Source organism: Trichosurus vulpecula, chromosome 2 (assembly GCF_011100635.1).
Source record: "Trichosurus vulpecula isolate mTriVul1 chromosome 2, mTriVul1.pri, whole genome shotgun sequence".
Taxonomy (NCBI): domain Eukaryota; kingdom Metazoa; phylum Chordata; class Mammalia; order Diprotodontia; family Phalangeridae; genus Trichosurus; species Trichosurus vulpecula.
The window spans coordinates 374,479,976-374,505,823 of record NC_050574.1 but is presented as its reverse complement, the minus strand read 5'-3'; the positions used below and the strand labels follow the sequence as shown (position 1 = coordinate 374,505,823).

The 25,848-nt window shown below is 36.9% G+C and overlaps 1 protein-coding gene across 1 annotated transcript in view; it reads left to right on the top strand.

Moving 5' to 3' along the window:
- The window catches only part of N6AMT1 (N-6 adenine-specific DNA methyltransferase 1), a 30,954-nt gene that overhangs the window by 416 nt on the left and 4,690 nt on the right, over positions 1 to 25,848 (top strand). Inside the window, exons 2-5 of the mRNA XM_036746150.1 lie at positions 15,910 to 15,996; positions 16,472 to 16,562; positions 17,852 to 17,935; positions 22,498 to 22,639. Of these exons, the coding sequence (XP_036602045.1) occupies positions 15,910 to 15,996; positions 16,472 to 16,562; positions 17,852 to 17,935; positions 22,498 to 22,639 (404 nt within the window). The remainder of the gene's footprint in view (positions 1 to 15,909; positions 15,997 to 16,471; positions 16,563 to 17,851; positions 17,936 to 22,497; positions 22,640 to 25,848) is intronic.

Below are 25,848 nucleotides of genomic sequence, written 5' to 3'. Positions count from 1 at the left end.
AATCGCACTTAATGCTGGCTCTGGGAAAATATTGATTTTTGCCTAACTCGGAAGTGCGTCTTTGGCGCCTGCAGTCTTTTTGTTCAGTCGTTTTTTTGTCGTGTCCAACTCTTTGGGTCGTGACCGCATTTGAAATTTATTTTTGGCAAAGATACTGGAGTGGTTTGTCATTTCCTTCTCCAGCTCATTTTACAGATGAGGAACTGAAGCAAAGAGCTTTTTTTTTTGGCAAGATTTTTTTTTTTAAGCGCAATTTAGTTCCCGCTTCTACGGGGAACTACGAGGAATTGTGGCTTGGAATTTATTTTTGGTGTCAGAACCAATCTAACAGTATGATGGGAGTGACAGTATACCAAAAAAAAAAATGCGATTGTGTAAATAACATTTTGTTAGAGGGTTTTAGGATTGAGGTTTATTTTGTGTAATGTTGAGATGTTTACAGATAGCCTCATTAAAAAACTCAACTTTAGCTCACACGAGTCACTTTCCCCTAGTACTTTAATCTCTTCCTTCTAATGAGCTAATGATTTTTTTTTACTTTCTTTTTTGGCTATCCATGATTTCATATAATGACAATAACTTAATATTTATATAGTGTTTTAATGTTTTCTAGGCACTTTACATATATCTCATTTGATTTTCACAACTGTCTTGGGAAAGAGGTGACATTATCTCTTTTATTTATTTTACTATCAATTTTATTTTCAGTTCCAAATCCTCAATCTCCCCTGCCCATTAAGATAAGAAAATACAGAACTCAGTACAAGTATGCAGTTGTGCAAAACATTTCCACATTACCCCAAAATAAACTTAAATCTGCAATCTGAGTCCATCAATTCTCCATCTCAAGAAAGGATAGCATATTTTCATCGTGAGTGCTTTGGGATTGTGCTTGTGTCGATCAAAATTGCTAATTTTGGTTGGTTGTCTTTATATTGCTATTTCTCTGTAAATTATTCTAGTTCTGTTCACCTCACTTTGCATCTGTTCATATAAGTCTTTACAGATAGCTTTTCTGAAACCATCCCCTTCATCATTTCAGCACAGTATTGTATCAGTTTATCCAATCTTCAATTGATGGTGATTATCTCAGTTTCCAATTTCTTGCCATCACAAAAAGAGCTGCTGTAAATATCTTTGTGTATACGTGAGTTCTTTTCCTCTTTCTTTGATCACCTTGGGATACAGACCTAGTAGTGTTATTGCTGGGCCAAAGGGTATGCTCAGTTTAATAGCTTCTGGGGCATAGTTCCAAATTGTTTTCCAGAATGGTTGGACTAGTTCGAAGGTCCACTAGCAGTGCATTAGTGTACCTACTTTTCCATACTTCCTTCATCATTTGTCATTTTCAACAACCCCTCCAGCATTTCTCATTTTCCTTTTCTGTCCATGTTAGCCAATATGATAGGTGTGAAGTGGTACCTCAGAGTTGTTTTATTTTGGATTTCTTTAATTATTAGTGATTTAGAGCATTTTAAAATATGACTTGATAGCTTTCATTTCTTTCTCTTAAAAACTGCCTGTTTGTATCCTTTGGTCATTTATCAGTTAGGGGATGGCTGTTTAGCTCAGTTTCCTATATATTTTAAAAATTAATCCTTTATCAGAGATACTTGCTGCAAAGATTTTCCCACCATTTTTCTGATTGTCTTCTAATTTGAGCTGCTTTGGTTTTGTTTGTACAGATAGTTTTAATTTTATGTAATCAAAATTATCCATTTTGCTTCATGTGAACCTCTGTCTCATGTAGTCACAGCCTCTTCCCCATTCATAGCTCTTATAGGTAATTTCTTCCATGCCTTACTAGTTTTTTTTTTATGATTTTGGCCTTTATGTCTAAATTATTTACCCACTTTCAATTCATTTCACTAAACTGTTATTAGGAACCTACCAAGTGCAAGGTCCTGGAGATACAAATAAGAAAAAGCAATAGTTCCTGTAGTCAAGGAGCTTAAATCTAGTATATGTGGGAGGGGGGAGGACACTGTACCAAAGAAAGCTAAAAAGGGATCCCAGAGCTTATCTTGGAATAAGACCTGGTGTCTGTCAGGCTACTTTCTAGTTTTTCTAACAGTTTTTATTAAATAGGAGTTCTTGCCACAATACTGGGATCTTTGGGTTGATCATATACTGAGTTACTGTGCTCATTTGCTTCTGTACGTAGTGTACCTAATCTGTTTCATTGCTCAACCACTTTATTTCTTTTTTTTTCTTTTTTAAAAATTTAGTATTTTATTTTTCCCCAATTACATGTAAAAACAATTTTTAACATTTGTTTTTAAAACTTTTTGAGTTCCAAATTCGCCTTCCTTCCTCCCTCTTCACCTCTCTCATTGAGAAGGTAAGCAATTTTTGATATAAGTTATACATATGTAGTCATGCAAAACATTTTCATATTAGCCATGTTGTGAAGGAAAACAGACAAAAGGAAAAAAACCTCAAGAAAAATAAAGCTAAAAAAATATGTTTCAGTCTGTATTCAGACATCATCAATTCTTTGTCTGGAGATGGATAGCATTTTTTCACCATAAGTCTTCAGAGTTGTCTTGAATCATTGTATTGCTGAGAATAGCTAAGTCATTCACAGCTGATCATCTTACAGTGTTGCTGTTCCTTTGTATATAGTACATTTCACTTTTCATCAACTCACATAAGTCTTACAGGTTTTTCTGAGAGCATCCTGCTCATCATTTCTTATAGCACAATAATGTTCCATCAGTCACATAGCACAATTTGTTCAGCCATTCCCCAATTGATGGGCATCCTCCCAATTTCCAACTCCCTGCCACCAGAAAAGAGCTGTTAGAAATATTTGCGTTACATACAGGTCCTTTTCCCATTTGTTTTTTTTTTCTCTTTTTGGATACAGACCTAGTAGGGGCACTGCTAGGTCAAAGTGTATGCATGGTTTTGTAGCTCTTTGGGCATAGCTCCAAATTGCTCTACAGAATGGTTGAATCAGTTCAGAACTCCAACAACAGTGCATTAATGTCTCATTTTTCCCACCTCCCCTCCAATTTTATGTAATCAAAATTTGATTACATAATGTAATTTTATAATTTATCATTCTCCTTTTCACAATGTAATATCATAATGTAATTTATCATTTTCCTTTTCTGTCCTATTAGCCAGTCTAATAGGTGTGAGGTAGTACCTCAGAATTGTTTCAATTTGTATTGCTCCAATTAATAGCAATTTAGAGCACTTCCTCATATGGCTATAGATAGCTTTGATTACTTCATCTGAAAATTGTTCATACCTCTCAACAATTTATGAATCAGGGAATGGCTCTTATTTTTATAAATTTGACTCAGTTCTCTATATGTTTGAGAAATGAGGCTTTTATCAGAGAAACTTGCTTTAAAATTTTTTTCACAGTTACAGTTGCTAACTGTATTTCCCTCCATCGTATCTCCACCCCTGTTCATTTTATTCTCTCTTTCATTTCACCCTGTCGTTCCTCAAAAGTGTTGTGCTTCTGACTACCCCCTCCCCCAATCTGCCCTCCCATCTATCACCCTCTCCTCCCTGCTCCTTCTCTTATCCCCTTACCCTGTCCTTTCCTGTGGGTAAGATAAATTTCTGTACCCAGTTGAGTGTGTATGTTATTCCCTTTTTGAGCTAGTTTTGATGAGAGTAAAGTTCACTCACATTCCTCATCTTCCCTTCCTCTGTAAAAGCTTTTTCTTGCCTCTTTTATGTGAGATAATTTATCCCATCCTACTCCTCCCTTTCTCTTTTAGTGCATTCTTCTTTCTCACCCCTTAATTTTTTTTTTAGCTATTATCTCTATGTATTCAACTCACACCTGTGCTCTCTGTCTATTTATACTCCTCACTGCCCTAATAATGAAAAAGGTTTTATGAGTTACAAATATTATCTTCCCATATAGGAATGTAAACCTTAACTTATCGAGTCTCTTATGATTTTCCTTTCCTATTTACCTTTTTATGTTTTTCTTGAGTCTTGTATTTGAAAGTCAGATTTTCTATTCAGCTCTTGTCTTTTCATCAAGAATGCTTGAAAGTCCTCTCTTTCATTGTTTTTTTTCATTGAATATTTTTCCCCTGAATCAGGAAACCCAGTTTTGCTGTGTAGGTGATTCTTGGTTGTAATCCTAACTCCTTTGCCCTTTGGAATATCATGTTCCCAGCCCTCTTATTCTTTAATGTAGAAGCTGCTAAATCTTGTGTTATCCTGACTGTGGCTCCATGATACTTGAATTGTTTCTTTCTGGCTGATTGCAATATTTTCTCTTTGACCTCAGCCCTCTGGAATTTGGCTATAATATTCCTGGGAGTTTTCATTTTGGAATCTCAGGAAGTGATTGGTGGATTCTTTTAATTTCTATTTTACTCTCTGGTTCTAGAATATCAGGGTAGTTTTCCTTGATAATTTCTTGAAAGATGATGTCGAGGCTCTTTTTTTGGTCAAGGCTTTCAGGTAGTACAATAATTTCCAAATTATCAGGGAATGGCTTCTATTTTTGTAAATTTGACTCAGTTCTCTGTATGTGTTTGAGAAATGAAGCCTTTATCAGAGAAACTTGCTTTAGAATTTTTTTCACAGTTATGATTGCTAACTTTTGCAGGTCAGTTGTTTTTTCAATGAGATATTTCACATTGTCTTCTATTTTTTTCATTCTTTTGGTTTTGTTTTATTGCTTCTTGATTTTTTATAATGTCATTTGCTTCCACTTGCTCAGTTCTTTTTTTTTAAGGAATTATATTTTCTTCAGTGAGCTTTGGTACCTTTTTTTCCATTTGGGCAGTTCTACTTTTTAAGGAGTTTCCTTTTCTTCAATGAATTTTTGTGCCTCTTTTTCCATTTAGCCAATTCTGCTTTTCAAGGCATTTTTCTCCTCATTGGCTTTTTGTACCTCTTTTACCATTTAACCTATTCTGTTTTTTAAGGTGTTATTTTCTTTAGTATTTTTTGTGTCTCCTTTACCAAGCTGTTGACTCTATTTTCATAATTTTCTTGTGTCACTCTCATTTCTCTTACCAATTTTTCTTCTACCTCTCTTATTTGTTTTTCAGAATCCTTTTTGAGCTCTTCCATGGCCCAAGACCAATTCATATTTTTCTTGGAGCTTTGAATGTAGGAACTTTGGTTTTGTTATCTTATTCTGAGTATGTGTGTTTTGATCTTCCTCATCACCATAGTAACTTTCTTTGGTCAGAATTTTTTCTGTTCTCTGCTCATATTCCTAGCCTATTACTTGACTTTTAACTCTTTGTTAAAGTAGGCCTTTGCTTCCAGAATGGAGGACACACTGTCTTAAGCTTCAGGAGTTTTGTGCAGCTGTTTTCAGAGGTACCTCTAGGGTCCTGTAAGTTTTCAGTTCTTCCAAGGTGGTGTGATCTAAGGAGAGGCGTGTTTACTATTCTCCTGGCCTGTGCTCTGGTCTCTGAGTGCTCTGGCACTCTTTTCTGCCCTGGAACTGTGACAAAATTCTTTCTTTCACTGTGGCCTCAAGCACTGGTGTGCTAGTGCTATTCCTTGCCCTGGGACTGCCACCCAGGACTGTGACCTGGATCTGAGTACAGGCAAAGCAACAGAGTTTTGCCCCTAGTGCCAGCAAAGTGACCCCTATAATCTCCTTTTGATCAGTTGTTCAGCCCCATTACCTTCTGTGGGCTGAGACTTCCAGAAGCAGGTGCAGCCACTGACATTGCTAATTCAGTGGCTCCCAAGGCTTGCTCCTGGTTTGCTGGGGCTAGGTCTTTGCTGGCAAGGGCTGTGCTGGACTCTGCTTTACTCTCACCGAGGTGCAACAGATCTTTCCTCCAGACCTTTTAAGTTGTTGTTGGCTGGAAAATTATTTTACTCTGTCCTTTTGTGGTTTCAGCCACTTCAGAATTTGTTTTATAGCATTATTTAAAGGTGTTTGAAGGGGCTTGGGGGAGAGCTTAGGCAGGTTCCTGCCATTTCTTCACCATCTTGGTTCTGCCTCCCTACCACTATTTCTTATCAAGTATTAAATTGTTTTTATGATTACAGCTTTGTGGTACAATTTAAGATTTGGTATAGCTACATCCTTTTCCTTAGCATTTTTTTAATTGATTCTTTTGATATTCTTGACTCTTGGTCCACATTAATTTTGTTATCATTTTTTCTAGCTCTATAAAGTGATTTGATAGTTTAATTGGTGTGGCACTGAATAAGTCAATTAATGTAGGTAGTATTTTCATTTTTATTATGTTAGCTCAGCTTACTCATGAGCAATTAATATATCTCCAGGTAGTTTCATTTGTATGAAATGGAATTTCTCTTTCTATCTCTACCTTTTGGGTTTTGTTGGTAACATATATAAATTCTGATGATTCTGTGTGTCTATTTGATACCCTGCAACTTTGCTGAAGTTGATAGTTCTTTTCATTAGTTTTTTAGTTGACTCTAGGAGTATTCTAAATAAGTCATCGTATCATCTGCAAAATGTGATAGTTTTTTTTTCCCTCTCATTGCCAAGGCTTATTTGTTCATTTTATTTTTCTTAACTTATTGCTATAGCTTGCATTTCTAGAACAATACTGCCACTTCTAGGCTCTTTCACTTCACCCAGCCCTCAGTAACCTTTCTTCCTTGGAGGTTCATACTGCCCATATCAATCAAAATCTTGGTAGCAGTTGTCTGCAGACCACCACGTCACTCACAGTCCTTCCTCAATGAGTTTAATATCTGGCTTACAATTTTTCTCTCCAACCCAAATCCTGCCTTCATACTTCAACATACATAAATTGATTCTTCCTCAAATGCCCTAACCATTCAATTCCTCAACCCTCTCTCCTCCCATGAGATACTCCTACACCCACCTCAGCCACAAAAATGGTCACACCCTTTATCTTGTCATCCTCCATAAACATACCACTTCCATGTTCAAGAATTCTGAAATCCCCTTATCCAGCTATAATCTATTGGCTTTTTACCTCTCCTTATGCCTTCCCTTACATAACCCTACTCTTTGTTCTCACCATGACCTCTAATCCTTTGACCCTTCAGTTCTCTTCCAGTTCATTTCTCCTGTACTAACCACTCTCTCCTCTTCTCCCTATCAACTCTACACTGTCCTCTTGAATCCCTAGCCCCATTATCATATCACTGATTATAACCAGCCAAACCTCAGCCTTGAATCTCTCTCACCATTCATCTCTTTCACTCATATACACATGCTGCTGAACAAAGGTATAGAAAATCATGCAAATTCTGACTGAGTCTACTACAAATTCATGTTACCTAAACTAAACTAGGCCCTCACTGCTGCTAGGCAATCCTATGACACCTTCCTTATCAACTCACTATCCCACTTTTCACAGCAACTCTTCCAAATCTTTTTATCCTTTCTCAAACATCCTACATGTCCCCCTCCCTCTACTCTCTCTGCTGAGAACCAGCTGAGGAGTTGAGGATGACAGCTAGGTTGGGTACCTGAGGGACTAGGAGCATAATGCCTACCCTCTATAGTAATTGGGAAAGTGGAAGGTTTGGGGGTTGGTGAGGTTTTTTGGCTTTTGGGGTTTTTTTTGGCAGGGCAATTGGGGTTAAGTGACTTGCCCAAGGTCACACAGCTAGTACATGTGTCACGTATCTAAGGTCAGATTTGAACTCAGGTCCTCCTGACTCCAGGGCTGGTGCTCTACTCACTGCGCCATCTAGCTGCCCCAGTTGGTGAGGTTTTTGAAGTAAAAAGATAATTAGTGAGACCTCAACACTTTATAAATAAAGGAAAGACTTTTGAAACAAAAAGCAAAATTTATATGCTGGAATTTGAATGTTTGCATGTATTTGTAATGGCATAAAGAACTGGGTTTCCCTGGATGCATTTGATTGGATAGTTGTCATGCTTCAAATAGTATACTGCAGTAATTTATCTCTCCCTTGAAACCAGTCAGCTTTTTAATACACACAGGCTTTAATGGAATTTTTGGATTTACTAAATTACGAATGAATCAACACTCTTTTGTAGCTTGTCTCTTATTCTAAAATATCGCAGAATAGGTTCCAAACATAAACTATGTTAATGCCATGTAAGGAACTGATTTTGTTATTGTTCTGATTATTTGTGATAACGTAGCAGCTGGAACCTTCCTAATAGGAGGTATAAATCATACTACATCAGAGTATGATTTTTAAAATATGTAGGTTGGCATCACAGCAGATCTAGAAGAAGAAGAAAAGAATGATCAAAACATAATATGCATAGTTATATGCTAACAAAACTGAGAATATAAAAGAAATAAAGGAATACTTTCAAAATACTACTGTACCAAAACAATCAGAAGACCAGAGAGAGATATTAAATAATCCAATCTCAGAAGAGGAAATAGATCTATCTGTAAAGGAACTACCAAAGGAAAAAGCCCCTGGACCAGATGGATTCACAGGAAGTCTATCAAACTTTTAAAGAACAGTTAGTACCTGTCTTTCACAAATTATTCTCAGAAATTAAGACCCTTATCATAATCCTTTTACTGAGACAAATAGAGTCCTAATACCTAAAACATGCAAAGATAAAACATGGAAAGAAAACTATAGACCAATACAATTAATGAATATCGGCTCCTGAATTTTAAACAAAATCATATCAAAGAAGTTATAGCAAATTAACCAGGAAATCATCCATTGTGATCAAGTGGGATTGATACTCTGAGCTCAAGAATGATTCAACATTAGAAAAACAAATCACCATAATTATTATGTATTAAAACCCCAAATATTCAAAACCACATGTAATCTCAATAGATGCAGGAAAAACTTTTGACAAAATACAGTACTTTTATGCTAAAAACTGGACAAAGTATGGGCGTAGGAGGACCTTTTTCAATATCTTAAATAGCATCTATCTAGAACCAAAACAAACAACATATGCAATGGGGATACACTAGAACCTTTTCTTTTTTATTTTTAAATTTAATTTATTTATTTAACATATTTAGTTTTCAGCATTGGTTTTCACAAGAGTTTGAATTACAAATTTTCTCCCCACTTCTACCCTCCCCCCCACTCCAAGATGGCGTATATTCTGGTTGCCCTGTTCCTCAGTCAGCTCTCCCTTCTGTCACCCCAGTCCCCTCCCATCCCCTTTTCCCTTCCCCTCATGTAGGGCAAGCTAAATTTCTACTCCCCATTGCCTGTGTATCTTATTTTCTAGTTGCATGCAAAAAATTTTTTTTTGTTGTTTTTGAACGTCTGTTTTTAAAAACTTTGAGTTCCAAATTCTCTCCCCTCCTCCCTTCGCACCCACCCTCCCCAAGAAGTCAAGCAATTCAACATAGGCCACATGTGTATCATTATGTATAACCCTTCCACAATACTCATGTTGTGAAAGACTAACTATATTTTGCTCCTTCCCAACCCATAGCCCTTTATTGAATTTTCTCCCTTGACCCTGTCCCCTTTTGAAAGTGTTTGTTTTTGATTACCTCCACCCCCATCTGCCCTCCCCTCCATCATCCCCCCCTTTTTTTTATCTTCTTTCCTCTTCTTTCCTGTGGGGTAAGATACCCAATTGGGTATGTATGGTATTCTCTCCTCAGGCCCAATCTGATGAGAGTAAGATTCACTCATTCCCCCCTCACCTGCCCTCTCCCCTCCTCCCACAGAACTGCTTCCTCTTGCCACCTTTATGCGAGATAATCCACCCCATTCTGTCTCTCCCTATCTCCCTCTCTCAATATGTTCCTCTCACATCCCTTAATTTGATTTTATTTCTTTTAGATATCTTCCCTTCATCTTCAACTCACCCTGTGTCCGCTCGCGCTCTCTCTCTCTCTCTCTCTCTCTCTCTCTCTATCTCTCTACATATGTATATATATATATACACACACACACACACACACAGATATACACATACATACACATTCACTTATATATATATATATACATAAACATATATACATATATGCATATTACCTTCAGCTACCCTAATACTGAGGTCTCATGAATCATACTCATCATCTTTCCATGTAGGAATGTAAACAAAACAGTTCAACTTTAGTAAGTCCCTTGCAATTTCTTTTCTTGTTCTTTTTCTTGATTACCTTTTCATGCTTCTCTTGATTCTTGTGTTTGACAGTCAGATTTTCTATTCAGTTCTGGTCTTTTCACTGAGAAAGCTTGAAAGTCCTCTGTTTTATTAAAAATCCATATTTTGCCTTGGAGCATGACACTCAGTTTTGCTGGGTAGGTGATTCTTGGTTTTAATCCTAGCTCCATTGACCTCCGGAATATCGTATTCCAAGCCCTTCGATCTCTTAATGTAGAAGCTGCCAGATCTTGGGTTATTCTGATTGTGTTTCCACAGTACTCAAATTTTTCTTTCTGGCAGCTTGCAGTATTTTCTCCTTGACCTGGGAGCTCTGGAATTTGGCGACAATATTCCTAGGAGATTTCTTTTGGGGATCTATTTGAGGAGGCGATCGATGAATTCTTTCAATTTCTATTTTGCCCTGTGGCTCTAGAATATCAGGGCAGTTCTCCTTGATAATTTCTTGAAAGATGATATCTAGGCTCTTTTTTTGATCACGGCTTTCAGGTAGTCCAGTAATTTTTAAATTATCTCTCCTGGATCTATTTTCCAGGTCAGTGGTTTTTCCAATGAGATATTTCACATTGTCTTCCATTTTTTCATTCCTTTGGTTCTGTTTTATAATATCTTGATTTCTCATAAAGTCACTAGCTTCCACTTGCTCCAATCTAATTTTTAAAGTAGTATTTTCTTCAGTGGTCTTTTGGACCTCCTTTTCCATTTGGCTAATTCTACCTTTCAAGGCATTCTTCTCCTCATTGGCTTTTTGGAGCTCTTTTACCATTTGAGTTAGTCTGTTTTTTAAGGTGTTGTTTTCTTCAGTGTATTTTTCGGTATTTTTTGGGGTCTCCTTTAGCAAGTCATTGACTTGTTTTTCATGGTTTTCTCGCATCCTCATTTCTCTTCCCAATTTTTCCTCTACTTCTCTAACTTGCTTTTCCAAGTCCTTTTTGAGCTTTTCCATGGCCTGGGACCAGTTCACATTTTTCTTGGAGGCTTTTGGTGTAGGCTCTTGCACTTTGTTGACTTCTTTAGGCTGTATGTTTTGGTCTTCTTTGTCACCAAAGAAAGAATCCAAAGTCTGAGACTGAATCTGGGTGTGTTTTCGCTGCCTGGCCATATTCCCAACCAACTAACTTGACCCTTGAGTTTTACAGCGGGGTATGACTGCTTGTAGACTAAAGAGTTCTATGTTCCACGTTTGGGGGGGATGTGCCAGCTCTGCCACACCAGCACTGCTCCTTCCCCAAGAACCCCCAACCCGGACTGGCCTTAGATCTTCAGCAGGCTGTGCACTCCTGCTCTGATCCACCACTTAATTCCTTCCACGAGGTGGGCCTGGAGCTGGAAGCAACAACAGCTGTAGCTGCCCCACCTCCGCTGCCCCGGGGGCTGGTAGCCGAACCGGGAACTCCTTCCACTCCTGCAGCTTTTCCCATTAACCTTCTCTGTTGTCTTTGGTGTTTGTGGGTTGAGAAGTCTGGTAACTGCCGCAGCTCACTGGTTCAGGGCGCTAGGGCACTTTCCGCCCAGCTTCTGGTCTGGTTGGTCCGCGCAGCTCATGCTGGGCTCGGCTGGGCTTGGCTCCCCACGGCTCCCCTCTGCTCCCAGCTCCATGTGGGATAGACCTCACCCAGAGACCATCAAGGCTGTCCTGGGCTAGAGCCCTGCTTCCCTCTGCTGTTTTGTGGGTTCTGCCGTTCTAGAATTGGTTCAGAGCCATTTTTTACAGGTTTTTGGAGGGACTCGGCAGGGAGGTCATGCTAGTCCCTGCTTTCCAGCCACCATCTTGGCGCCGCCCCCCCACTAGAACCTTTTCTAATAAATATGGGCATAAAACAAGGATTCCCCCTTTCCCCATTATTATTTGATATAGATCTGGAAATGGTAGCAGTAGCAATAAGACAAGGGAAAGAAATTAAAGGAGTAAAAATAGGTAAAGAGGAAATAAAACTCTCCCTGTTTGCTGATGATATGATGGTCTCCTTGGAAAACCCCAACAAATCAGCATAGATGCTAATTGATTGCTGTTGCTTCAGCAAAGTTGCAGGCTACAAAAGCAATATTCAAAAATCAACAGCATTTCTTTATCATCATAACAGAACACAAGAAGCAGTAAAAGATAGGAAAATGCCATTTCATATTAGTACAAAATATATAAAGTACTTGGGAATCAACCTCCTAAAGCATGCAGAAGACTTGTATAGATTCAACTACAAAGTACCCCTTAAAGAAATAAGGAACAACTTAAATAGTTAAAGTAATACTCAGTGCTTATGGCTAGACCATGCCAACATAATAAAGATGATAATACTGCCAAAATTAATTTACACTTTTAATACCATACCATTCAAATTAACAAGAGGACTCTTCACCAATCTTAATAAAATAACAAAATTCATTTGGAAAAACAAAATATCTAGAATATTCAGGGAAATGATGAAAAAAAGGAGAAAGGGGGACTAGCACTTCCAGAGCTCAAACTATATTATAAAGCAGCAGTCATTAAAATTATCTGGTATTGGTTAAAAAATACATCAGTGGAGCAGACTAGACAAATAAGATTCAGAAACAATAGAACTCTGTAGTCCGGTGTTTGAAAGTAGAAAACCTAAGTTACCCAGGGGAAAAGTTCCCTATTTGATAACTACTGGGAAAACTGTGAAGCAGTCTGGCAAAAATTAGGCTTAGACCAACACCTTGAACTGCACTCCACAAAACATTCTAATTGGATATATGACCTTAACACTAAATGTCATACTGTAAAAAAAATTAAAAGAGAAACATGTCATGTACTTGTCACAGCTCTGGATAAGAATATTTTTTAACCAAAAAAGAGATAAAGGCAATTACAAAAGATAAAATAGATAACTTTGATTATTTGAGACTGAAAAGCTTCTGCATAAAAAAACTGCATCTAGGAAAAGAAAAGAAGCAGTTGAATAGGGAAGAATTATTTTTGTTAAATTTCTCTTATGATTTGAAATCCAAAATATATATACAATCAGTAACTAATAGCCATTCCTCAATCAATAGATATCGATATGAAAGGATATGAATGACCAGTTCTCAAAAGAACAGCCAGGTATCAATAGCCACATGAAAAATGCTCTAAATCCTTAATAAGAAATTCAAATCAAAATATTTCTGAGGTTGTACTTCACACATTACAAATTAGCAACATTGACAAAAAATTGAAACAATCTTTGAGGGGTTATGGGAAGATAAGCACACTAATGCGTTGTTTGTTGGTGGAACTGTGAAATGGTACAACCTTTTTGGAAAACAATTTGGAATTATGCAAGCAAAGTGACTAAAATGACCATACCCTTTGAACCAGAGACCCCAATACTGGGCTTATTATACCCCAGAGAAGCCATTGATAAGAAATAAGCCCCTATTTACTCCAAAATATTTATAGTACTATTTGTGATAGCTAAGAATTGGAAACAAAGTTGGTGTCCATCAATTGAGGAATGGCTGAACAAGTTGTGGTACATGACTGCATTAGAATACTACTATGCTGTAAGAAATGATGCTTGTGATGAATACAGAGAAGCATGGAAAGATTTGAACTGATGCAGAGTGAAGCAGAGCCAAGGAAACAAGTATACGCAGTGTCTATAACAATGTAAATGGAGACAATGACACATTAAAAAAAATCAAAGTAAATGTAACAAACTTATAAAGATCAAGTGGGCCTCACAAGAAAAGATATGAGAAGATATCCCTTTGTGTAGGTAGGAGATCCACAAGTGTTAACACAGCACACATATTTTTGAACTTTTTCAAATGTATTGATCAGTTGTGCTGATTTTTTCTAAAGCAAAAAGACTCTACTGTTTGTCTTATGGGATGGCTCTCGGAGAGGGGAAGGGATATATGGGATACTCTGGTGATGTAAGAAACAGAAAACAAAAAATTTTTAAATAGGACAACTGAAACATATGGACTGGCTTCAAAAGGATGGTATTCTCCAGCGTTCATTAGTTTGTTGTTGGATAGAGTCGAAAATGTTTATGTCCGTAATGGCAGTAAAGACAAACAACTTTGAAAGGTTTGGGTAATGATCAACACAGTACTAGCCACAGCTGATATAGGTGAAGCATGTTCCTCCCTCCCTGGCAGGGAGGCAGTAACTCAGTGTAGAGTGAAACTTTGGCCAGGGGCGGGAATATAGCCAATTTGCTTTGCTTGACTATACATGTGTGTAAAAAGTTCTGTTTTTCTTGGTTTTACAAATAGGGAAATGAAGAAGGATTAAGAAAATGAATGCAGATCTGAAATGAAATAAAATTTAATTAAAGAGAAAAAAATGGCTGTGTCCATAGGACACTTACTCATCCCATCAGGCAGGGTTGATTTGGGATTCTTGTTATTTGTAGGTATATAATTTATATAGATAAATGTAATCAAATAATTTGAAATTTATTTTTGGTCCTGACCTGTAATTTCATATGATTTGGGCGGCTCCTTTCTACCTAGTGTGTGGGTTACTTTCCCTGATTTATATAGCCTTTGAGAGTTGCTGGAGGCACTGAGAAGTTAAGTGGATTGTTCACTGTAATACAACAATGTATGAGAGGTAGAATTTCAAGTCCACAACTATGCTTCTCTATCCACCTTTCCAACTGTCTCTCTTGGAACTAATATTAGGCTCTTAATTTGGATAATACCATAAAAGCTCTAGCATTAAATGTGCAAGTATTTCACTGTTTCACCAAAGTCTTCTCAGCCTCCTTACTGCACACTATATAGGGAATTCCTTTGCCATTCTAAATTAGTGCCAAGGGTCCTTTGCCTTTCTAATATATTATAGAATTAAACCACTAAAGTAATTTTTCAGGAAATAAGTAGTTATTATGTAATATTTTACTGGAATTACCTTTAAAGCCATTTAGGGACACTATCAGTATACAGTTTTTCCTAATTCAATAAGACACTATTTGCACAGTATAATTCTGCAATTTTGAGCTTTACAATATTAAGCATAAAAAGATTATAAGTATTTTTGCATATGATTATAGTGTTACCTTTCTAGGGGGTGGGGAGGAAATGACAACAAGGAAAGATTTTTTTAAATTTAAATTTATTTATTTTTTGTTTACAACATTCAGTTCCACCATTTTTTGAATTCCAAATTTTCTCTCCCTCCCTCCTCTCCCTGCTCCCCACCCAAGAGGCATATAATCTGATATAGGTTCTACATATACCTTCAAGTTGTAAAGAAGAATTATAACCAATGGAATAAACCACAAGGAGAAAGAAACAAAACAACAAAAGAGAGAGAGAGAGCAAGCAAATAGTTTTCTTCAATCTACATTCAGACTCCGCAATTCTTTCTCTGGATGTGCATAGCTTTTTCCATCATGAGTCTTTAGGAGTTGTCTTAGAACCTTGCATTGCTGAAAAGAGCCAAGTCTATTAAAGTTAGTCATCATAGATACAATGTGTCTGTAATTGTGTACAATGTTTTCCTGGTTCTGCTCCCCTCACTCAGCATCAGTTCATATATGTCATTCCAGGTTATAATGAAGTGCATCTGCTCCTCATTTCTTATAGCACAATAGTATTCCATTACATTCATATACCACAGCTTATTTAGTCATTCTCCAATTGATGTCTATCCTCGTGATTTCCAGTTCTTTGCCCCCACAGAAATCATATTTTTGTGCATACGGGTCCTTTTCCCATTTGTATGATCTCTTTGGGATACAGCCCTAGAAGTGATTTGCTGGGTCAAAGGGTATGCACATTTTTATAGCCCTTTGGGCGTAGCAGAACAGGAAAGATTTATGCTAAAAAGTAGTGGGTGACATTTGGTAGAGTCCATTTTTGTTGTTGTGTTTTTTTTTTAACTAAATATAACATTTTCAATGCAGAGTAGAGATATGCCTTGAAATAGGATCAGGATCTGGCATCGTATCTGCATTCCTGGCTTCAGTTATTGGCCCTCGGGCTTTGTATATGTAAGTATAATTGTACCACTTATACCAAATGGTGTACTTTGAGTAATTAATTGAATAATAATTATTTGAATACAATATTTTACGTTAACGTTTACAAATATACATGTTTGATTTTTAAATGCAATAGTTAAATGAATAGTATGCCTTTTGTAACAATTTAAACTATATATGCAATTGTAATTTGGGTCCAAGTTACTCGTCTCTGTTTTTTTTAATTGTATTTTAAAGAAATGATGTATAAAGTCCCTTCCAGCTCTAACATTCTGCAGTTCTAAACAGTTTTATAGGGATGCCAGTTGTCAGGATAAAAAAGCCACAAATGTCCATCTGTTTTCTTGCCCATTATTATACTTATACTTTATTTACAAAAAAATTAAACATTTCTTGATTTCTGTCATAGATTTGCCCCATTAATTTGTAAGGTTTTATTTGTTTTTCAAAGGATTACACCGTTGTTTTTTATCTTTTTTTATAGGTGTACTGATATCAACCCCAAAGCAGCCGACTGTACCTTGGAGACAGCACTGTGTAACAAAGTTGACATTCAGCCAGTAATTACAGATTTGGTGAGATAGTAGTCCTTTTCCATTACTGGTATAAAATAAAAAAATTTTCCCCAGCTTTTAGGAAGGTGTAGGTTGGCATAGGGAGACATAAAGAGCCAGTCATAGTAGATAGAATCAGGAAGACCTGGGTTCAAATTTGGCTTCTGGCGCTTGACTATGGGAGTTATTTAATTTGTCAATGCCCAAGCAACATTTTTACTTCACGGAGTTATTGTAAGGAATAAATAAGATAACATATAAAGCAGCTTTTAAGAGAATAGTTGTCCGAGCAGCTGGACTTTTTGGATGGTTGAGGCTTCATCCTTTAAGTACTAGGTTAAAAAAAATTTTTTTAACAGTTTTGGATACAAGTCTTCTTAAAATGTAATGGCTTTGCCTTCTTAACTAGTGTACAGAAAATACTTAACCCTGAGTAATAAAGAAAATTGTTGACCATTATTTAAAAAAAAAAAAAAAGGCAAAATGGTATCTGTGTTATAACAAAATGAATCTCTAATTAAGGACTGCCAGGGAAAGAAATTTAGCAGTCTTTCTGAATAAGCATGTCTTTTTTTAATCATCTACTTAATGACTACGTAACTGTTTTAAGTTTAAAAATAGAATTTAGAAGACTTTTAGAATTTTGATAGTCAAAATCTTTGATGTATACTATTTCATTATTTCTGAGTCAGAATTTGACATTGAAAGGAACATTTAAATGAAATACTGTAGGGTAGCTATTATTAAGGAAGCATTTGATTTAGAAAAAAAAATCTGAACTAATAACACAGGGAGTACAGAAATTCTAGAAGCATAAATCCTACATTATACATATATGTGTATGTATGTATGTATATATATGCTACATCTAGTTTGACTGAATTTATTGACTCAAAAAAAGGCATCTTTTTTCCTAGTTCTCAATCATAAAATACTACCAAGTTTTAAGTATTTATGGAATGCAGCTATTTCTGTGTCCAGCTTGCTATAATCTGTGGATTCTGCTTACCCTTTACTTCATTTTATAAAAATATACCAAAGTGCACAACCTGGATCATTGAACAGCAGTAACATACCCAGACATTTTATGCTTCTTTTGATGAACCAGCTTCCATGTTCCAAAACAAATTATTATTCTGTGTAAATTTAGGTGAGACTTAAGATGAAAACGTATGAGATTTTAAGACATGTCAGCGCCACATGCTTTGCAGTACATTAAACAAATTTCTTCTGTAAGAATACAAGTGTCATTATTGAGGGCACTAACATTTAACCACAAAGTCCAACTGACTATTTTTTTTTACATCCAGGCCGAGGGCTTGCTACCGAGGTTACTCAGCAAAGTCGATCTTCTGATATTTAACCCACCCTATGTAGTAACACCTTCTGAAGAGGTAAGACATGTGTAACAATTTAAAATGACCATTATCTCTAGGTTACACATTGGCTGGTTTTGAATGAATTTTACTATGTCATCATTGCCCTGTCTCCAGTAGGGGGTAGCATCAATGAAAATGGCACCCACTCCAACCTCCATCATTACATGGTTAGATGGGCAAAAACTTCTGTTGCTGCAGAGTGAAGAAATGCAGCCTCCACTGCTCCCCTGTATTGGCCCTGATTAAAACTGTGGTGGTAAGATATGGAAGAATAAGGAGGGTACACTGCCATGTGCTCCCTGAGACTTCAGGACTCCTTTACTGCGTGATCCACCCTCTCCTCCTGGTCATGGCACCAGTCCCCGTCATGAGGATTAGTGATTAGTGACCCCTGTCACCATATGACCTTCTAGCTGCCGTTGCCCCTCGCAACCCCTACTTCAGTCAGTTGAGTACTCCATTGCTATGACTAGCAAATGCCCACCTTTTTCTGGAATAAGTTAAACAATACATGTCATTTTTACCTCTTCTGGGCCTTTGCTGCTACACAGCAATCTGTTCATTCATGATTGACTCCCACGTACTACCTAGCGGCTGATCCACTATGAACTTTATTCTCTCTTCTCAAGACCCTGACTCTGCTCCTTGTCTGCTTTCTTCAGAAGATGACCTTGCCTCCTATTTTAATGATAAAATTGAAGCTATCCATGATGAAGTTCTCACTGCTCCTTGGTGTTGGGTCTGTAAGAGACATTTTATACACATTCACAGAAGTATTGTAGCTTGGAGGAAGATTCAAATGGCTAAGTTATTCCTACTAAATGAAATTCTCCCTACCCGTGCAGGGTCTTCATACGTACATTTCTTGGTTTTCAGAAACAGTGATAAGTTTCCACGGTCAGGATGAAGCCAGGGTTCAGAATGTATTCTTTGATTCATCACATAGAACAACAGTAACTTAAAATGTCAGGGGAATACAGACTCAAATGTGAAATAGTTTCTGCACTTTGGAAGCTTATGTTGTATTCTAATAGGGGATGGTTGGCCAGGAAAATAGTTATGGCATGGAGAGTCTCAGAGCTGGTGAACAGAACCATAAAATAATTGAATAAAAGCAATTAAGTGCCTACTGTGTACCATGCTCTGTGCCAAATGCCTACAGTCTGATTACTGTTCTCAGTAGCAAAAGGTGAAATCTAGATGGGAGAGGGGATATGCATATGGCAGAAGGACATTTAGCAAAATCTCTAGGATCTATGGGATTTGAAATATGGTCTGGGGCTGGTGAGACAGAAGGGAGTTAAGGGAGTTTCCTTCCACTTACTATTCAGGACAGCTCAAACCCAAGGCAGAGTTTCAAAGCTAGGTGGACATGATGAGAAAAACATGGGAAGAATGTATGAATAAGTACAAAGTAAAGAATGCAGAACCCACAATGACTGAAATATTGTGAAAACATTTAAAAGCTATTTGAACTGATTAACCACAGTGACTAATCTTGGTCCCAGAGTGCTGAGATGGTGAAAACATGTCTCCTCTTAGTAGAAAGGGTAGGGAAGTACAGAGGAAGAATGTGGTTTATACTGTGTCAAGTTCATAGTGTCTGTTAGTTTGCTTGAAGTTGAAGAAAACTTTATTGTAGGAGGGAGAGGTGTTAAGGGAAAATGATATGTAAAAACAATAAAACTGAACAAAAAGTTATTCATAATCTCTAGGTGGCTAAAAATTAGCAATTAAGCAAAGGTTTTAACAAAAATTTTCTCTCATTCCCAACGTCTTTGCCCTTCCTGCATCTTTTAATATGGTGTCCCAACCCTCCTAGTTACTTCCTTTACCCTTGTATTCCGTGACACTGCATTCCTCAGCCTCCTTTATTAGCTTATATATATCCTACCTTCTAAACCTAGACATCCATCAGGGCTCTATCCTAGGCGCCTGTTTCCTCCCTACAATTTCTCTTGGTCATCCCATTTGCTTCCACTGATTTGATTATCGTCTTTGAAGATGACTCCTTAATATATACTGACTGCTAAACAGTTCCACTTGAAAGTCCTTTTGGCACCTCAGATTCCGTCAGAAGCTAATATTGTCTTTCCCCAAATCCGGCTCTCTTTACTTCTTGAAGGTAGCACCATACTGCTTAGGGTCATAACCTCAGAGTTTTCCAAAGTCCAATTAGTTGCTAAACTTGTTGATTTTTGATGCCATCTTTTATCTCCCATCTCCTTCTCCAATAACCACTACCTTATTTCATGCCAGAATCAATGAACAGTATCGATTTGATTATTTTTCTGAGAATGAGAGAAAGTGGATGAGAGATGAGCTATGTATATATATATCAGCAGGGCATAGAGCAAGATGCTTGTGATAGTATGTGAAGCATGGCCTAGGTCATGACCTCTCATCTTGATTGGTTTTTGTTCACCTCTTTCAGTTATGTCTGACTCTTTGTAACCCCATTTGGGGTTTTCTTGGCAAAGATACTGTAGTGGCTTGCCATTTCTTTCTTCAGCTCATTTTATGAGGAAACTGAAGCAAATAGGGTTGAGTTACTTGCCCAGGGTCACACAGCTAGTATCTGAGGCCAAATCTGAACTCAGGTCTTCCTGACTCCAGGCCTGATACTCTATCCACTGTGCTGCCTACCTGCCTTTCATATCCTGCCTATAAATAACTGAATTTCACCAGTTTCTTCCCTCTCAAAGTTTTCACACGACTCCTAAATTTTTTTCTCTAAAGTAAAGGCCTGGCCGTATCTCACTACTTTGCTCAAAAACTTTCAGTGACTCCATCAAACTGAAATTTAAAACTCTAATAAATCAGCCCATCTTCCTCTCTCCAACTTCCCTCCTTCCTCTCTTTTCTGTTTTCCTCTTCAAGTATCCTGTAATCCAGCCAAACTTTGTCATGTTCTGTTTCCCCACTTTAACATTCTATTTCCCACCTTGGTACATTCATAATGTTGAGAATGCACTCCTTACTTATTTCTACCTTTTAGAGCCCTTTTTTTCCCAAGGCTTGCTCAGGCGCCCTTCCTGATAGCCCTCCTGATTCCACCAGCTGTTTGTGCTCTCTATTACTATAGGTTGAAATTTCTTGAAGTTGTCTTTGTCTTTGTATAACCAGTTTGTGAAGTATGATGCTTTGCATGTAATATTTGTTTAATTGAGCTGCAGTGGATATGTAAACTAATTCTCAAAAAAGATCAAGCTAAATTGAGAGGGGATCATAAAACTACTACCATTTACCAAGGATTACATTATTTATTTACTACTAATAAAATTGAGTTAGGATTAGACTGTTTTGAGTTAGGTGTTATCCTTACCATGTGTTATTGTCATAATAATCTTGCTCAGTACTGGAGGAACCATAGGCGTAGACTCCATAAATGACAAACACTGGCATGAAAATATTCTTAGAACTTTAGAAATGGAAGAAATGTCAGACATTGTCCTTTTTGGTTTACTGGTAACAAAAGCCCAGAGAATCACATTCTAAGAGTTACAGAGACACTCATCACACTTTACTTACTACTCTGCACCATAAAGATCACATTACTCATGAAGATAATCAACATAAAGTTCACCACAGTGAACTGTTTCTCATTTCTTCCCTTGATGTCACAAAAGGCCCCACCTACTTCCACTTGAAGTGCTAAAGGTGAAAAGAGAATCACATCAAGGCCCACCTCCAGTGGGGAATGGAATACCTGAAAGGTGAGACAGGATGGATGCCTGTCCACAAAATAAATATATGGGTAGTGATTTAGAAGGCTTGTTTTTATCTCTCTTTGATTCAGAAATATCAGTGGTCATGGCCAAGTGAAGATGAGAATTAAGGCAGGCTTTCCTCTGAGATTTCTTGATCTCTCAAACCCTGGAGGATTTATAAGACAAAATGGGCAAAAGTCATACCAGATGAGAAAATCCAGATGGGTTACAAGCTCTGTTGGAGGGCACACCCACCCTAAGATCACAGATTCACCAAAGTAGCACCCACCCCAGTTTTCCTACACAGCCTGGTAAACCAAATGAATCCTGAGCCCTCTATTGCCAGAGGAACATAGCTGCTATCACAGCTTTAAGATAAGATTTTGCCACCTTGGACATGAGATTACCATGGGTCATTCATAATGTATTTCTTCAGAATCTTACCTCTAGAATCTAATAGTTGGGTCATCTTTGGACCCAAAGCAAGTGGATGGGTTTTTTTTAAGTATATCTTCGCATATATTCTTTAAAAGTTGTATGCCAGTTTTTAAATAGAATCTCTTAAATGTTTTAAATATGTCATTATGCCAAAAAAAAAAAGGGACCTTAAAACTCCTTTGTTTCTATAAAACAAAGAATATAATGTGATCTCTGGCACTTAATCTAGCACTTTAAGTTTCAACTTTTCCAAATATTGTATCAGGTTTCTTAAAAGCAGGACAAATGTGTATAGAAGTTAATTTATGTTTTCCAACAAAGTATTAACCATGGAAATCTAAGGTTGATTAAGAATTTCAATAGTTTGAAATTCCAGACATAATTTTAATTCAATAAAAATTAAAAGATTCTTTCCAACTGGTAACACAGGTAGGAAGTCATGGAATAGAGGCAGCTTGGGCTGGTGGCAGAAATGGCCGAGAAGTCATGGACAGATTCTTCCCTTTGGTTGCAGATCTACTATCACCAGGAGGATTTTTCTATTTAGTTACCATTAAAGAAAACAATCCAGGTAATACAATTTAGTCTATCTTTCAATGATTTACTTCTCTGAAATTATGTAACAAAGTTTTCAAAGCATAAGATAAGGAGATACTAACACTGGAGAGGGACAGGATATAGTAAGTTTTTGATACATGCTGCTTAATTGGCTGTTAGGTAGTTTTATTTTAATCATTTTAAAACAAAATTCATTTTGCCCAAGTTTCTTGAATGTGTATACTGCTACTTAGACATAAAAATGTCTATAACTTTTTCCAAGCACCATATCCTCATCACAATGAACTTCCCATCTCTAATCATCTTCACTATGCTTTTATTAAATCCTTTTTTATTCAGCCGAAAAATTATTATGGATATCCATGTTGTTGTTTTTTCCCCTACCTTGAATTTGAGCTCCCTGATCATGCTATTAACAATGACCATAGGTCAAGACTCTCAAGGGAATCAGTGAAAGAAAATGTGAAGACAGGCAGACCTAGGAGTACCAAATTTCAAATTATATTACAAAGCAGTAATCATCAAAACTGTCTGATACTAACGAATGCAGTGGTGGATCAGAGGAATAGATTGAGCACACAATACACAGTAGTAAATGGCCATAGTAATCTAGTGTTTGATAAACCCAAAGATCTAAGCTTTTGAGGCAGAACTCACTACTTGACCAAAGTGGCTGAGAAAGCTAGAAAGCAGTCTGGCAGAAGCTGGGCACAGACCAACATCTCACACCATATACCAAGATACAGTCAAAATGGCTACATGATTTAGACATAAAGGGTGATGTCATAAGCAAATTAGGAGAGCATGGAAGAAATTTGCCTCCCAGATATATGAATAAGACTAGAGTTTGTGACTAAAAAGAGATAGCAAGAATCATGAGAGATAAAATGGGTAATTTAAGTTTTTGCACAAGCAAAATCAGTGTAGCCAATATTAGAAAAATCAAGAAAACTGGTGTCGGTGAGTGGGGTGGAATTTTTTACAGCAAGTTTCTCTGATGAAGGCCTCATTTCTTAGATATATTGGGAAGTAAGCCAATTTATAAAAAAATAAAAGTTGTTCCCCAATTGATAAATGGTCAAAGAATATGAACAGGCAGAAGAAATCAAAGCTATCAATAGTTATGTGAAAAAATGCTCTAAATTGCTAATTGAAGAAATGTAAATTAAAACGACTCTGAGGGACAACCTCAAACCTTTCAGATTGGTTAAGATGACAGAAAAAGGAAAATGAAAAACCCTGGAAGGGATGTGGGAAAATAGATACGCTAATGTACTGTTGGTAGAGTTGTGAACTGGTCCAGTCATTCTGGAGAACAATTTGGAACTATGCCCAAAGGGCTATAAAACTGCATACCTTTTGAGCCAAGCAATACTGCTACTAGCTCTGTGTGCCAAAGACATCAAAGAAAAAAGAAAAGGATCCACATATACAGAAACATCTCTTTTTGTGGTAGCAAAGAATTGGAGGATGCCCATCAATTGAGAATGGCTGAACAAGTGGTATATGATTGTGATGGGATACTATCATGTATGAGAAATGAGCAGGATGGTTTCAGAATAACCTACAAAGACCTACATGAACTGTTACAGAATGAAATGAGCAGAACCAGGAAAACATTGTACAGAAATATTGAGACAATAATCAGCTGTGAAAGATTTAGTTTCTGTGATCAACATAATGCTCCAAGGCAGTGTCAAAAGACTAATAATGAAAAATGCTTTCCATCTCCAGAGAGAGAACTGATGAACTCTTAGACTGAAACATATTGTTTTTCACTTCCTATATTTTTCTTGATTTTTTTTTTTTTTGCAACATGGCTAATATAAAAGGTTTTGCATGACAGCACGTGTAAAATGGTTATAATATTGCTCACCCCATTGGGTGAGAGTCTGGAGAGAAGAAGAGAATTTGGAACTCAAAATAGTTTTAAAATGTAAAAATTAAATTTCAAAATTAATATTAAAAAATGATGAGTATGTAAAACACAGCAAGATAAAAGAGATAGAGGGCTGGCTTTGCTGTCAGAAAAACCTAGGTTCACATCCTGTTGCTGATACATATTTGCTCTGTGACTGTGACAGTCACTTAAAATACCCCCAAGCAGTTTTATATGGCAATGAGTTAAAAACTAGTTGCTGATCTGTTTTGGTGGAGAGTTTCCATACCAGTACTTTCCCATGCCAGTGAAATAAAGGGAGATCCTACCATTCCTTCCTCACAAAGGTGCACATTCATTTTTTCATATTTCAAATTCAACAATGCTCCTTAGGTTTGAAATTAATTTGCTTTTTCTATTACATTGTAAGGGATCATTTTTTCAAAAACAAATTACACATTCTATTCCAGAAAAATTGAGATTTTTATTATCAGAAACAGATACTATTTTCTTAGCACACAGGCTGAAAACTAATAAGGAACCCTATTTACTAACACTAAACATTTCTTCACTGACATATTTTCAGTGTAATATTCCATGTGATTTTTGAGTGAATCTGTGATCTCATCAATTTCAAAGTTCTCTCCATTGATCAAGATTGTAACCCATCCTGTGTAACTCTTATTCATATCTTCCCATGAGTTCACCAGAAGGGGTCCACTCAACCATTTTAGATATATACGTTGTGTGTAAATGTGTACATTTTAGAAATATTTATAAAATATATAAGTAAATGTATTTTGCCATGTGTGTATGTGTACATATATACACATATACATACATACACATACCCATACATCCATATATATATATATACACACACACACATACATACACATCCATATATATTATATACACACACGTGTGTGTATATGTGTGTGTGTGTATGTATGTATGTATGTGCTGTGCCATAGCTCTGCACTACAGTACTTACATGCTTCCTTACCTCATGGAGGAGACCTTGGGTTTTTCTTGAAGGCTATGCCAGCAGAGCAGAAGCTCTGCTAGTTTACATATGCCATGTTGGGAAGGCAATAGTATGGCCCTAGCAAAAGAGCAAATCTGGTTTTTGAGAAGCAGCACAACTGATATGGAGAGATTAATCAACAGTCAGATGGCCACTTGAATGTTGGATCCCTGACCAAGGTAACTCATGAAGCAAAGACAAATACAGATGACCTATATGTATAAAACTGGCACTATATATTTTTGTATGCATATCCTACATGCAATGCAGTCAATTGTCAAGAAAGTAAAGTTAAAAAAAAACTTTGTAATAATTA